This window comes from Oryx dammah, unplaced genomic scaffold (genome assembly GCF_014754425.2).
Source record: "Oryx dammah isolate SB20612 unplaced genomic scaffold, SCBI_Odam_1.1 HiC_scaffold_12, whole genome shotgun sequence".
NCBI lineage: Eukaryota > Metazoa > Chordata > Mammalia > Artiodactyla > Bovidae > Oryx > Oryx dammah.
Window position 1 is genome coordinate 70,055,630 of NW_024070196.1, and position 14,667 is coordinate 70,070,296.

Genomic DNA, 14,667 nt, shown 5'->3' on the forward strand with positions numbered 1-14,667 from the left:
GGAGCACCCGGGAAGAGCGGGAGCACCCGGGAGGAGCGGGAGCACCCGGGAGGAGCGGGAGCACCTGGGAAGTGCAGGAGCACCCGGGAGGAGCGGGAGCACCCGGGAGGAGCGGGAGCACCCAGGAGGAGTGGGAGCAGTGGACCGCCCCTCCCACCCTGGCACCGGTCGGGCAGCGGACCCTCACCATGGTTGTACTTGCACTGCTTCAGGGCCTCGCTGAAGCCCTCGCACAGGGTCAGGTCGCTCTGGGTGGTGGAGCAGTCCAGGAACTGCCTGATCTCATAGGCGCAGGGCCCCATCTGCAGGGGCTGCGGGGCAGCAGGGGCCGGGGCCTGGGGCACAGCGGGGGAGGCAGCCGGGTCAGCTCGGGCTGGGCACCCGGGGGATGACTCTGAAGCTGGGGGTGATGGCTGCCCCTCCGCAGAGCCCCTGGCCCTGGTGCCTCAGGGGTCCCTAGCGGGCAGTGTGCCCCAGATCTCAGCGGCTCCATCCCTGAAACAGGGTGAGCCCACAGCCCTCTCGAAGCCCCTGCCAATGCCGGTGGGGTGCGGGAACAGGGGTATGTGGGGCGGGAGGCGGGACACGGGTCTAGAACAGCCCAGGGCACTGCTGGTGCGAGCTCCAGGCCGACAGGTTCTGACACCTTCCGGGCTCAGTCACGCTGATCCCCATGATCCCTGACCCCGTCACTAAGCCCAAATGTGGCTCAGGACTGGTGCGGTGCCCAGTGGGGGACAGGTCAGCAGGCCCAAAGTCACGACTACCGGTCACCCTTGGCCTCAGGAAGGGGCCTCCTGGGGGGTGGGAGAACGGGCACTCAGGAACTCCAACAGCCCTCCCTTCTTCTAGGGCCATCTCTGACCCCTAAGCGCCTCGGTTTCCCCATCTTTAAAGGGCTGGTTGGTGTCTGTCCATGTGGTTCTAGGGACCTTGGCCTCAGGAGATGGGTTGGGAGAGCCCGCCTGTGAGTGACCCCAGGCCAACAGCCGAGTGACCCGTAGGATCCTTCTGGCCTCAGTTTCCCCCGAGCCCTTGCTCACCTGCTGGGCGGCAGGCTGGGCGGGCTCTGAGCTCCCCCCACTGAAGGCTCCGGTCAGGGCGCTGCCCACGACGTGGCCCACAGCCGAGCCCACGGCCACTCCGGCGGCGGTGGTCGCCATCTGCGCCATCAGGCCGGGCTGGCCCGACGGGGCGGGGGCCGGGGCCGCGGCCGAGGGCGGCGGGTGCGCAGGCGGGTGCGCGGCAGAGGGCGCGGCGGGGCGGCTGCGGGGTGCCGGGAGAAGCGGGGTCACTCGCGGCCGGGCCCCAGGCCGCGGTCTAGGCCCCCCGTCCTAGACGCGCGGCGGCGGCCCCCGCCCCGCCCCCGCCAAGATGGCGCGGCCGTCACCAAGGTCACGCTGCCGCGTCCTTGCGGGGCCGCTTCCCCCGCGCCCGCCCCCGGCGCCCGCGCCGGCTCCTACCTGGCGGGCCGCGAGGCCACGCTGCGGCTCCCCCGGGGCATGGCGGCGGCGGCGGCGGGGCCGGACGAGCCGAGTCGGAGACGGCGGCGGCGGCGCTGGCTGTGGCTCCGGGACCGAGGCGGCGGCGCGGGTCCCCGCCGGCGGGGCGGGGCCGGGGCGGGACCGCGGAGACACGCCCCCGGCGGGAGGCCCGGGGCCGGGTCACGCGGCACCCCCGCGGGTCCCCGGCTTCTCCCTCGGCAGCTCCGGGGGTCGGTGAGCCTGCGCCCTCCTGGCCGCCGGCCCGAGCTGTGTGCGCCCTGGGGAAAAGGAGCCGCTGTGGCAGGGCGCGGAGGGCGCACTCAGGGGCCACGGGACGGTCCTTCAAAGGCCGCGGCGGAGCGCGGCGAGCGGAACCGAGGGCGGTCCGGCGACGGCCGAACCCTGCTCCTTCCCCTCCCCTGGGGCCCGGCTCGCTGGTTCCCGCGTGGCCCCAGGGTCGCGGGTGGACTGGGGCGGGTACAAAGCACTCACCCCCGTCCCGCCCCCAGAAAGCCTCCCAGGACTGCTCACAGAGCACCGCCAGTTCCCCTCCTCGGTTCAGTTCAGTTGCTCGGTCGTGTCCAACTCTTTGCGACCCCATGGACTGCAGCACCCCTGGCTTCCCTGTCCATCACCAACTCCCAGAGTTTACTCAAACTCATCTATTGAGTCAGTGATGCCATCCAACCATCTCATGCTCTGTTGTCCCCTTCTCCTCCCACTTTCAATCTTTCCCAGCATCAGGGTCTTTTCCAATGAGCCAGTTCTTCACAACAGGTGGCCAGAGTTTTGGAGTTTCAGCTTCAGCATCAGTCCTTCCAGTGAACACTCAGGGCTGATTTCCTTTAGGATGGACTGGCTGGATGCAGCGCCAGACCCCGACTGCCTTTACCCGGCATGTCCTTTCCAAAGGCTGTCCCCTGCGGGCCTAGGGGCATTGGTGCGAGTTTGAATCCTGAGGTCTTGAATTTCACCCCTTGGTTCCAGGTCCAGGGCAGGGCCATCCAGATTCAGGACGCTTCCCAGCCCTTCAGGAACGGCAGGTGTTCAGGGTCCTTTCTGAATGAGCTCTGAGTGGTCATATCCGTGCCCTTGGCAGGGAGGCTCCTGACTTTCCTATCCTCACATCACTGTCCCCAACCCCCAAGAGAGGCCTCCTGGCCCCGGGACTGCAGGGAGGATGAAGTCAGGAGCAGAAGCATGGGGTGGGGGCTCAGGTGGCTAGAGGAGGCCCCTCTCTGAGGAGGTTCGGCAGGCGAGGAGGGAACAGGGGCACCGGCAGTGCCTGGCAAGCTGGTTGATGTCACGACTGCGTCCCGACCACACAGTCCTCTCAGCCAGCCCGGGAGGCAGGGCCCTCCCCTGATCCCCATCTGGGCCTGGGCTTCAGTCTTCTCCTCCCTGCAACGGGGTGACTGTGCCTCCGGGAGAGGGGAGCGTGTACAGGTGGCCACTCTCTTCTGGCAGACATGCCAGGCCTGGGCCAGCCTCCACCCCTTTGCTCCTGCAGCCCCTGCTGACCTGCTCCTGTTTGCCACACCAGCCCCTCCTGGGCTGATCAGGGCCCCCCTCCTCCAGGAAGCCCTCTGGGACCAGCCCTGCTGCTACTGCTAAGTCACTTCAGTCGTGTCTGACTCTGTGTGACCCCATAGACGGCAGCCCACTAGGCTCCCCCGTCCCTGGGATTCTCCAGGCAAGAACACTGGAGTGGGTTGCCATTTCCTTCTCCAATGCATGAAAGTGAAAAGTGGAAGGGAAGTCGCTCAGTCGTGTCCCCAGCTTGCTATAACTGTGGCTTTCCACTGTGGCCTGTAACGTGGGAGGTTTTTATTTTAAACTCCCATGACTGGTGGATTGCGGGTCCCCAAAACAAGGCCACGTGTCCCTGGAGGCACTCGAGACCACTTAAGGTAGTTAAACATTTTTACTTTATGCATTTTCATGTGTATCAGAAAGAAAAAAAATGTATCATCAGTTCATCAAATCCATGATTTCTTGACCAATATTGCTAGGATGAGGCTGAAGTAGGCATCTCCATTTTTTAAAAAGTGAATCACTCTGAAGAAACAGACGGCAGGCTTCCCTGGTGGTCCGGCAGTTAAGAGTCCATGCTTGCAGTGCAGGGGGCATGGGTTCGATCCTGGGTTAGGGAACCAAGAGCCGACATGCCTTGCAGCCCGGCCAAAAATTTTTAAAAAGGAAGAAAAAGATGGCAAACGGCCTAGGGAGTGAAAAATCACGGCTGTCTTCCCTCTTCTCGCCCTCTAGGGGTCTCTGTGGAGCCTCCCTGGAGAGGCCGCGGCGGCCCCGGGGACTGGAGGGGGAGGGGGGTTGAGTCAGCCGGTGGCCCTCCCCACGCTGCCCGTCTCCTCCCTTTTTAGGCACAGGCTGGGCGCCCTTTTTAGGCGCAGCCTCACCCTGCGGCGGCTCAGGAGCCAGCCTGCCGGGACGGGGTCCACTGCCGGTGTTTCGGCTCCCCGGAGATGAAGCAGATTGCCTGCGCCCCGGGTCATCACAAGGATTGTATGACCATCTCCCAGTGTGCTCACCACCCCTCCCTGTGATTCTCAGAGACGCGTCCTCGCCTCAGGAGGCTGGCCTGAGGGCCTCTGAGGAACCTGTTCATCCCAGGCCAAGGGGCGGCGTGGGGTCCCCAGCGCCCCGCACAGACACTGCCTTCTGACCGCCTCCTCCCAACACCTGACCTGCCAAGAAGGCCTCCTGACCCCTCATCCTGCTCGATGGTTTGGAAAAAGCCTCATCTGGCCCCTCCCTTTCGGGGCCTCAGTTTCCTCCTCTGTGAATTGGCGGATTCTGCCAAGCTGACGTCCTGGCCAGCCGCCTCCCCGTGGCTCCGTGTCCCCCGGGACACAGCTGAAAGTCCCTGCTCGGGATGCGCCTTCCCAAGTTGGCCTGTCAGGAGACGGGGGCGAGTAGGGAAACCTGACTCCTCTCAGACGGCCCATCGCGTTGGGGACACTGAGGCCCGGAGTGTCAGGCACCCCCCTGGCCAGGGTCACCCTCCCGTGCCCCGGTCCCTCCGGGCCTCCGAGACCGCAGCCCGGCGCGCCCCGGGAAGGACCGGATCTGCGGGCCGGGCCACCCCCCTTCCCTGGCCGCGGGCGCGGGGCGAGTGCAGAACAAAAGCGGGGGGCGGGGCCGGGGCGGGGGCGGGGCGGAGGCTATAAGGGGCGGCGGCGGGCGGCGGCCCAGCAGGCCCTGCAGCCCCGGGGCGGATGGCTCGGGCCGCCGGGCTCCGCGGCGCGGCCCCGCGCGCCCTCCTGCTGCCGCTGCTGCTGCTGCTGTTGCTCCCGCCGCCGCCGCTGCTGCTGGCCCGGGCCCCACGGCCGCCGGTGAGTGCCCGCCGCCCGGCAGCCCCCTCGCCCCGCCCCGCCCTCCACGCCGAGGGGCGCCGGCTGGCAGAGCGGGACCCACGGGGGCGCCCGGGAGTGGCCCGGCGCGGCCCGTTACCCCGAAACGCTGTCTGGGTGCCCCGGGGGCGTGGTGGATAGTGAGCTTCCCGTCCCTGGAGGTATGCAAGTGGAGCCGGCGCCGGGATCGCTCGGTCGGGCGTTAGACGCACGCCGCCACCCCCCAGCTCCCGGACCTGCCCCCTCCGCGCCCGCCCGGCCACGATCCCGGGTGTGTGTGTGTGTTGCAGGGGAGGGACAGCGGGAGTAGCCACAGGGCTCCCGACTCACTGCAGGGACAAAGACCCGTGGGTCTCCAGCTGGCGTCAGCCGCCAGGTGTGTGGCCTCGGTGAGCACACCTCCAGGCGGGGTTGCTGAAGGAACCGCTCTGGGGAGGGCATGCGGGGTCTGAGCCTGGAGGAGACAGATGCCACCGCCTGGGACCTGTGAGTGCCGGGATCGGGAGACGGTGGAGCCAGGAGGCAGCCTAAGCGTGAGAGCTCCGGTGTGCCACGGCGGGGGTGGGGGGGAACGCCCCTGTGTGTGCCAGCCCGCGTGTGTCCTGAAGGCTGCGCCCTCCCCCACTGCTGGGGCTTCGGGAGACGAGTCACAGCCTGGGCTCCTGCAGGCGCATAGCTCCCCGGGTGCCCGGCCCACGCTGGCGGGCCGCTGAGCCTCCAGCCTGTCCGGGCAGGGGTCGGCGGCAGGGATGGGGTCGTTAGCGGGGGTGGGGGCAGGGGCGCAGGCAGACTCTCTGGGGACAGCTCCGGTGACAAGGGAGGTCTGGCCAGCCAGCCCCTGGCAGTGCTGGGGATGAGAGGGGTGGCGGGTACCTCGGTACCTCAGTCTGGGGGCCCTGTCTCCTCCCCAGCCCCGCCCGGCCCCCTAGGCCTAGGGGCAGAGTCTAGGGGTCACCCTGGGGAGCTGCTGAATCCTCGGGTTTAGGAACCGGAGGGACCTGGGCTTTTGAACCACGTGGCCCTAGGTGAGCCCTCCAGCGCCTCGGTAGCCCTCACCCCCAGCCTTGTCCAGGTGGGCGGGTGGGAGGCGACAGTGCCCACTGCTGGGCTGAACAGCGTCTGCAGGGAGGCCAGGAGAGCTGGGCACACGGACAGTTCCGTCACCTGGAGCTGCCACTGTGCCACTTGTGCGGGGTCAGGCGGGGTCTGAGCCGGGCTGTCACGCCGCAGATATGCAGGGGGCATTCGGGGTCGCCTCGGACGTGCTTATCCCTGGATGGCTGTTGGCAGGGCCGGGAAGGCTCTGTAAATATTTATCCATCCAAGCTCACAGCTTTCAGGGTTGATGAAAGCCCCGCTGCCCGCCCGCTGTGGGGGACCCCCCCCTTCCCTTCTGGAGCCAGCAGGGTGAGGGGGTGGGGGAGATGGACCTGCCTGCCCAGGAGCAGGCGGTGTGACTTGGGCAGGTCACTTGACCTCTCTGAGCCTCAGAGAGGCCCGGGATGGTGTGTGGATGCTCCCTGCCTTCCTCCCAGCCTGACCAGTGTCCTCCCCTCAGGGTCGCCTCCTGCCCACCGCAGAGCAGGTGGCTATGGGGACCTGGGCCAGTGGCAGGCAGGCCGGAGAGGGCATGCCTGGCCCAGCCGTGCCCAGCACTTCCCAGTCCAGGGGCCCCCTCTGCTACCAACTGCTGGCTGCCTCCCATTTTCCCAGTTGCAGGTTGACCCCGAGGCTGACCGGAGCCTCTGGCTCAGCTGGGAGACTGAATTCCCCAAGTGACTCCTCGAGGATGTGTGAGGCTGTGGTGTGGTGCCTGTGGGGGATAGGTGGGGTGAGGGGACTGGGCACCCCCGCCCAGGGCAGGCCCAGGGAGATGCTGGCTGACGAGCAGGCAGGCCTGCAAGCAGGACGAGCAGCTGTCTCAGGAATGTGGGTTTTGGAGACAAGCCACAGCTGGGGGTTGGGGGGGGCCATGGGTGGGGAGGCCTGATCCCCAGGTCTAGGTCCAGGTCTGAGCTCCCTCGCTGTGTGACCCTGGGCCAAGACCTGGACCTCTCTGGGCCCTGTCTCTTCCCCTGGGAGGTGGGGCAACGCCTGCTCCCCAGTCCCCCAGGGCTGTGGATGAGGCAGGCGTGGTGTGTGCTCACCCCACCTCACTGCCTTCCAGCAGCCCTGGGCGGGGTGGAGGGGACTGGCACACCCAGGTGAGGGATCAGGCCTTGCAGCTAGGGAGGGCCCCCCCAGCCCCAGGCCGGAAAGGACGTGGGGAGACAGAATGCAGGAGGGCGGCGGAGCAGGGGCCAGCGGTGGAGAAACAGAGGCCAAGAGCCTGTGGACGGTGGGCTCCAGGAAAGGACCTCGCTGCCCGGGGCCCTGATCCTAGTGCCTCTAGGAGTGGTAACCAAGACGTAGGCAGGGAACCAGAGGCCCCGGCTTGCAGGTGGACCCTGCGCGAGTCATTCTTCCTCTCTGGCCCTGAGAGCTTCCTTCCAGCTGCCGCTCCTGCATTCAGATGTCAAGTCTGGAGGCCTGGCGGGGAGGTGGGGGCTGACTGCCAGGTGGGGAACGGCAGGAATTTGGCAGAGCAGCGTCCCAGAGTGGGAGAAGTCAGCCCAAGGAGGGGACTCTCTCCGTGCCTGCTGCCCCAAAGGGCATTACAGAGAGGTTGGTTACCCCTTCGCCGTGGCCCCATTCCCATTGGACAGATGGGAAAGTGGAGGCTGAGAGAAGGCTGTGACTTGCCCAGGGCCTCCGTGGCGTGGAACTGGGCCTTCTGAATCTCAGGCTGGGGATCTTGCAGCTGCACTGAGCGTGCCAGGATGCAGGGGTCTGGGCCTGGACCTAGCGCCTCGTGGGGGCAGGAGAGGAAGGCACGCTGGGCGTGTCTGTCACCCTCCCCCCACCATGGCTTGCTGCTCAGGCCTCCCTGGGGGCAGAGGAGAGGGGAGATTTTCACGTGATGGCAGGCTGGGCCCTGGGCTCTCTGGGGCTCCAGGGGAACAGTGCAGCCCTGACCTTTCTGGGGAGAGTCCTCAGGCCCCCACCGGGGTTGAGGAAAGGGTTTCTGTTCCTCCTGGAGGTCACGGAGCGGTGTGGGGAGAAGCAGGGGCAAGCCCGGGGCCCACGTCCCCAGTGTGAGACGTGGACGTGTGTCCTCCCGCCTAACACCGGGCCCAGTGAACCCTGCCCCCAAGGTGTCTAGAAGACAGCGGGTACTTGGTCATTTCCCCTTCCTCCTCTTCGTTTGCTCTGGTGGGGCCAGTCCCTCCTCTGGGGAAGGGGGACCCCAGCCTGAAGGACAGAGCAGAGCTGGGGTCGGGGGTGTGCTGGGAGCGCAGAGAGCCTCCTGCTCTGCCTGCCGCTGTTCCTGGTGGCTCTGGAGTCGGCAGCTGGGGGGAGCGGCTGGGATACTCTTCTGAGCTCTGGGGTGCTCAGGCCCTGGGAGAGTTGCCAGAGGCTGAGGCCGAGGGTGGGGCCCGGGCGGCCCAGCTCCTGCCCCAAATATGGCTCGGGAAGGCCACAGCGGCGCTGAGCAGACAGGCTGGGCCAGACGGGCACTGAGGCTCCGGGCCCCTCCCCCAGCTCTGCTGTGACCCTCACCTGTGGCCCAGGGTGCCAGCACCCCCGCTTGGCTCCATCGTGTCCTTGCGGGCAGATCCGGCGGGCTCTCCCTGCCGCTCTGAGCTTCTGCCTTTTCCAGGCAGGGGAAACGCGACCTCCTGGCTGGGACGTGGGGAAGGCGGGTGCGCCAGGTCAGAATCACCCCTCCACCGGGCAAGCATGGTCCAGGGGCCCTGGCAGGGTGGGGGCTGGGCATCTGGGAACTGCCAGCCACCCCGACCCGTGCAGAGAGGACACAGAGACCACACAGAGGCCGCGCCTCCGCTGGCAGCAACTGGAGAAAACCCAGCCGAAGCCAAACACATAAATAACTAAATAATAAAAGCTTTAAAGATCGTTACTTAAAAAAACAAGTGCATCCCAGCGATTGGACCCCAGTTCCCCGGTGCCCTGAGTGGTGCCGGCCCATGCTGAAAGTGGCCTGGTTGGTTCACCCCCAGGTCCACGCTAGAGGGAGGGATCACCCCCACTTGTCGGGTGAGCAGGTGCAGGTGGGGGAGGGCAGCAGCCCTTCCATGCTGGCAGGTGGTCATGATGGGCATCGTGGGCAGGAGCCAGCTCAGGGAGCTGGAGAGGACAGACCTGGGGGCTGGGGGCACTCAGGAAGAAACATAGGGGGAGAGGTGTCTGCTGGAGTGGGGGGGTCCCTTCAAGGCTGTGCGTGAGGAAGGCAGGCGGGTCTGCAATCCCACCCACCCCTCCCTGGCCCAAACGGTGGGAGCAAGTGATCCTCGGCACCTGGGGCCCTCCAGGAGGGGGCGGGAGGCCTTGGGATCAGCATCTGGATGCCAGTCAGCCGGCGCCAGAGCACCATGCTCCCCGACGGCCTCCGCTGGAGTGAGGCTGCGCTGACGTCCACACCACTGACCCGGGGCCTCTCTCCTGGTCAGGACGTCCCCCGCCGCCACCCTGTGAGCAGAGGGCCACAGCCCTGGCCCAACGCCCCTCCTGACAGCGATGCCCCCGTCCTGACCACCCAGGAGGCCCTCCGGCTCGCTGGCCGCCCCAGACCTCCCCGCTGCGGCGTGCCCGACCCACCCGACGGGCCAAGTGCCCGCAACCGACAGAAGAGGTTCGTGCTGTCGGGTGGGCGCTGGGAGAAGACGGACCTCACCTACAGGTAGGGCCAGTGGCCACGAGCTGGCCTTTGACCTCCACCTGCTGTCTGAGACCCTCTGGGGCTGGGGTGGGGCAGATCCCTATGGCCTACAGGCTGGAGTGTCCCCCGACTCCCGTGCTGCTGCTCAACGCCCCAAACCCACACTTAGATGCACGGCCACGCCCTGGAGCGCGGTCTCCGCACCCGCCTGGCCGCCCCACACACCCATGGGGCACGGCCGTCAGTCGCCCACGCGACCTCTGCGGGCTCCGTGCTGCGGGCCAGGCCCTGGGAGTCTCGGTGAGGGAGGCAGACGCGGCCCCTCCTCTGGCGGAGCGAGGTTCAGCTCTAGCGCCGCACTCGGATCCGCACAGGGAGGGGCCCGCTGGGGCAGGCCGGGTGGCGGCTCCGGTGGCCTCGGCCCCTGGCGCTGAGACTTACACATCCTGCAGCGGGCGGCAGGGGGCGGCGAGGACGGGTGTGGTGTCCCGTGTCATTGCAGCTGGGACTCCTGGGGGCCCCAAAGTGTGCTGGGTGGGGAGCCTGCGGACCCAGGAGGGGCAGGTCTCAGGGTCCAAGGTCTCCCCGTGGTCAGTGGCACGGTCAGGTCTAGGAGGGGGCCTCAGGGCTCTTGGGTCCTTTCCACCCCGTGCAGACCCTCGTGGGCACCTAAGGGCACACAGACCACACAAAGCTGTGCCCCTGTGGTGGAGGGAGCGGTGCGCACCCTCGGAGCACACCGGGCCTGCATCCTGCACGCCTGCCCCCCGACTGCGCCTCCGGGGCAACTCCTGGCGCTGACAGCCAGCCCTGTGAGCCAGACCCAGGCACCCCCCACACCGCCCCGGTCCTCCCCAGGATCCTCCGGTTCCCGTGGCAGCTGCTGCGGGAACAGGTGCGGCAGACAGTGGCGGAGGCCCTCCGAGTGTGGAGTGACGTCACACCACTCACCTTCACTGAGGTGCACGAGGGCCATGCCGACATCGTGATCGACTTCACCAGGTGAACCGGGGGCCTGGGGACACCCCCCCCCACCCCGGGAAGGAAACCCATCTGCCAGCAGCCACTGACTCTGCCCCTACCCACCCGCCCCCAGGTACTGGCATGGGGACAACCTGCCCTTCGATGGACCTGGGGGCATCCTGGCCCATGCCTTCTTCCCCAAGACCCACCGAGAAGGGGATGTGCACTTCGACTATGATGAGACCTGGACCATCGGAGACGACCAGGGTAGGGGCTCGGGCCCCGCTTTCCGGAGGGGCCCCGCTGAGGCCCGCTGCGGGAGCTCACGCGCCGCCGGGCTGTCTCCCGCTTCCAGGCACAGACCTCCTGCAGGTGGCGGCCCACGAGTTTGGCCACGTGCTCGGGCTGCAGCACACGACAGCTGCGAAGGCCCTGATGTCCCCCTTCTACACCTTCCGCTACCCGCTGAGCCTCAGCCCAGACGACCGCAGGGGCATCCAGCTGCTGTACGGCCGGCCTCGGCTAGCTCCCACGTCCAGGCCCCCGGACCTGGGCCCTGGCACCCGGGCAGACACCAACGAGATCGCGCCGCTGGAGGTGAGGCCCTGCTCCGCCTGCCCACGGCTGCCTCTGCGGCTCCAGCATGGGCTCCTCCTGACCCTTCCCTCTCACCCCAGCCGGACGCCCCACCGGATGCCTGCCAGGTCTCCTTTGACGCGGCCGCCACCATCCGCGGGGAGCTCTTCTTCTTCAAGGCAGGCTTTGTGTGGCGGCTGCGCGGGGGCCGGCTGCAGCCCGGCTACCCTGCACTGGCCTCTCGGCACTGGCAGGGGCTGCCCAACCCTGTGGATGCAGCCTTCGAGGATGCCCAGGGCCACATCTGGTTCTTCCAAGGTGAGTGGGGGCCAGGTCACACTCGGGAGACTGCTGGGAGCCAGGAACGTCATGGCCAAGGGTAGGGACAGACAGACGTGATGAGCAGATGGACAGACGGAGGGGGGCCCAGAGTTCTGGGGCCCAGGAGGAGTGTGGCTCACTCCTCTGGACACAGCTAGGAGGCTTCCTGGAGGAGGTGGTTCTCGAGGCTGGAGTAGGATGGAAGGTATTGCACCCCATGAAGCACGTGTGGCGCTTGCCCCTAGACACAAGGCTCTGGGGCTCAGAGGTGGTGAAGTGACCCACATGAGGGCACAGCTTGGAGAAGGTCGGGAGGGATGTGAGCTCAGTGTGCCAGAGATGGGAGCCTGGAGCATGCCAGGGGGCGGGGCCTGCTGCCTGAGGGCTGGTGCCGGGGTGGGCAGCCAAGTACAGGGAGTGGGCACCCAGGTGGCCTCTTTGCTGCTCAAAATGACCTTTCCCACGCTGCTGGCATTGCCCAGTGTCCTTCTTGGGGGTGGGGGTGCCAAGCAGGCGTTATTACTGGCCTTTTGTGTTTTATGGACAAGGAAACTGAGGCTGGGAAGGTCCGAGGTGGTGTCGGTGGTGGAACGTGGCCACTGGGCAGCCCTGTTGCAGCATACGCCCCTCAACCCCCCGTTTCTCCAACAGGAGCTCAGTACTGGGTGTACGACGGTGAGAAGCCAGTCCTGGGCCCTGCGCCCCTTTCTGAGCTGGGGCTCCGGGGGTCCCCGATCCATGCCGCCCTGGTGTGGGGCTCCGAGAAGACCAAGATCTACTTCTTCCGAAGCGGGGACTACTGGCGCTTCCAGCCCAGCGCCCGCCGCGTGGACAGCCCCGTGCCGCGCCGGGCCACCGACTGGCGAGGGGTGCCCTCGGAGATCGACGCGGCCTTCCAGGATGCTGAAGGTGTGCAGGGGGCGGGCCTCTGCCCGGCCCCCTCCCACTCCGCCCCTCCTCCTGCCAAGGACCGTGCTAACCCGCTGTGCTCCATCTTTGTGGCATGGAGACCGGCCCATGCCTGGGCCCCTCGGGTGCAGCTAGCGAAATCAGTCAGAGGCTCCAGCTTCTGTCAGGCTGGGTGGTAGCTCAGACCAGACCCTGAGGGCAGGCGGGAGGGCTTGCCCAAGGGTAGGAAGACCCTGGGGCTTCCCTGGCAGCTCAGAGGGTAAAGCGTCTGCCTGCAATGCGGGAGACCTGGGTTCGATCCCTGGGTCGGGAAGATACCCTGGAGAAGGAAATGGCAATGCCCTCCAGTACTGTTGCCTGGAGAATTCCATGGACGGAGCAGCCTGGAAGGCTACAGTCCATGGGGTCGCTAAGAGTAAGACACGATGGAGCGACTTCACTTTCTTAAGGGCCACCTGAGGTCCCTGGGTTTCAAGGAACCCAGTAGTGGCCAAGGCCTGTGCCCAGCCCTGTGCCCACCCCCCAGGCCCACTCCTGTGCCCACCCCCCATGCCCACCCCTGTGCCCACTCCCTAGGTCCACCCCTGTGCCCACCCCCATGCCCACTCCCCATGCCCTGACTCTCCTGTCTTCTCAGGTTTCGCCTATTTCCTGCGCGGCCGCCTGTACTGGAAGTTTGACCCTGTGAAGGTGAAAGCCCTGGAGGGCTTCCCCCGCCTCGTGGGCCCCGACTTCTTCAGCTGTACTGAGGCTGCCAACACTTTCCGCTGATCATCGCCTGGCTGTCCTCAGGCCCTGACACCTCCGCACGGGAGACCGTGGCCGTGGCCGTGGCCGTGGCCGTGGCTGTAGGCGCCAGGGAGGGCACGGAGCCGCGGCTGCAGGGGGGGCAGGGCGGGGTGCTGCCACCAGGACTGCAGGGAGGGCCACGCAGGTCGTGGCCACTGCCAGCGACCGAGACTGGGCAGGGGGCTCTGGCAGGGAGGCTGAGGGTGGTCTTGGGCCGGCTCCACGCAGCCTGTGCAGGTCACATGGAAGCCAGCTGCCCATGGTCTCCGTCCACACCCTCAGGCTTGGGCCTCAGCAGGGCTGGGGGAGCTGGAGCCCCCACCGTCCTTGCTGTGGGGTCCCACGGGGGGCAGGCACCTGGCTGTCAGGGTCCTGCGCCTCCTGCCTCTCACAGGGGTTGGCTCTGGGTAGGTGCTGCCTTCCAGTTCGGTGGTTCTGGAGACCTGTTCCCCAGGATCCTGGCCAAAAGGCCCGGTCAGCTGGTGGGGGTGCTTCCTGCCAGAGACCCTGCGCCCTGGGGGCCCCAGCATACCTCAGTCCTATCACGGGTCAGATCTTCCAAAGCCATGTAAATGTGTATAGTGTGTATAAAGCTGTTTTGTGTTTCTTTTTTTCAAACCGACTGTCATTAAACACGGTCATTTTCTACCTGCCTGCCTCGGGTGTCTCTGTGAGTGCAAGGCCAGGATGGGGGTGCAGCTGGACCAGGAGCTGGGAGGCTTGGCTGGGGAGCCGCACAGTCCTCTGGTCCTCGGGGCCGGGGCCCGTGTTTAGGGCTCCCCTGCCCCATCTCGTCCTGCTTGAATGCCTACAGCGGCTTCACAGTCTGCTCCCCATTTCCCCAGAGGCCTCTCAGACCATCGTCCACCAAGCGCTGCTCACGTTTTCCGATCCTGCCAGTCAGGACACAGAACCGAACTCAAGATCACCATGGCTGACTCCTCCCTCTCTGGGGTCTACTTGCCTGCCACCCTCAGAGAGCCAAGGGTCCGCCTGCGACGCAGGAGCGAGTGAAGCCGCTCAGTCGTGTCCAACTCTTTGCGACCCCATAGACTGTAGCCTACCAGGCTCCTCTGTCCATGGGATTTTGCAGGCAAGAGTACTAGAGTAGGTTGCCATTTCCTTCTCCAGGGGATCTTTCCAACCCAGGTCCCGCATAGCAGGCAGACTCTGTACCGTCTGAGCCACCAGGCAATGTAGAAGACCTAGGTTCAGCCTCTGCGTGGGGAAGATGCCCTGGAGAAGGGAATGACCATCTGCTCCAGTATTCTTGCTTGGGGAATCCCATGGCTACGGCCCGTAGGGTGCAAAGAGACACGACTAAGCAAGTCACACACGCACGCACACACAGGCGCACGCACACACACAGGCGCACGCACACACACAGGCGCACGCACACACACAGGCACACGCACACACACACAGACACACACACACACACACAGACACACACACACACACACAGCCCTAAGTGGATGCTCATAGCGGGGCCTCTCACAGCTGCCATGTATCAGGTGTTGGCATGGGCAGCCAT

At 66.5% G+C, this 14,667-nt stretch overlaps 2 protein-coding genes across 2 annotated transcripts in view; one reads left to right on the plus strand and one right to left on the minus strand.

Moving 5' to 3' along the window:
- CHCHD10 (coiled-coil-helix-coiled-coil-helix domain containing 10) overlaps positions 1–1,354 on the minus strand; it is a 1,750-nt gene extending 396 nt beyond the window's left edge. Inside the window, exons 1-2 of the mRNA XM_040251166.1 lie at positions 1,044–1,354; positions 188–335 (exon numbers count right to left, since the gene is read on the minus strand). Of these exons, the coding sequence (XP_040107100.1) occupies positions 188–335; positions 1,044–1,172 (277 nt within the window). The 5' untranslated portion in view covers positions 1,173–1,354. The remainder of the gene's footprint in view (positions 1–187; positions 336–1,043) is intronic.
- A 6,676-nt stretch (positions 1,355–8,030) lies between these two features.
- Positions 8,031–13,787, plus strand: MMP11 (matrix metallopeptidase 11). Its single transcript, XM_040251167.1, has 7 exons — positions 8,031–9,596; positions 10,434–10,577; positions 10,672–10,805; positions 10,894–11,135; positions 11,216–11,432; positions 12,087–12,344; positions 12,982–13,787. Exons 1-7 carry the CDS (start codon positions 9,262–9,264, stop codon positions 13,113–13,115), a joined length of 1,464 nt encoding a protein of 487 aa, XP_040107101.1. The 5' UTR covers positions 8,031–9,261; the 3' UTR covers positions 13,116–13,787.
- The last annotated feature ends 880 nt before the right edge of the window (positions 13,788–14,667 follow it).

What these genes read in the sequence shown, in the direction of transcription:
- MMP11 (XM_040251167.1), top strand. Translation starts at nt 9,262, where the DNA reads ATGCCAGTCAGCCGGCGCCAGAGCACCATGCTCCCCGACGGCCTCCGC. An exon ending in GACCATCGGAGACGACCAGG is followed by an intron (nt 10,806 to 10,893) that starts GTAGGGGCTCGG and finishes TCCCGCTTCCAG; the next exon opens with GCACAGACCTCCTGCAGGTG. An exon ending in GGCCTTCCAGGATGCTGAAG is followed by an intron (nt 12,345 to 12,981) that starts GTGTGCAGGGGG and finishes CTGTCTTCTCAG; the next exon opens with GTTTCGCCTATTTCCTGCGC.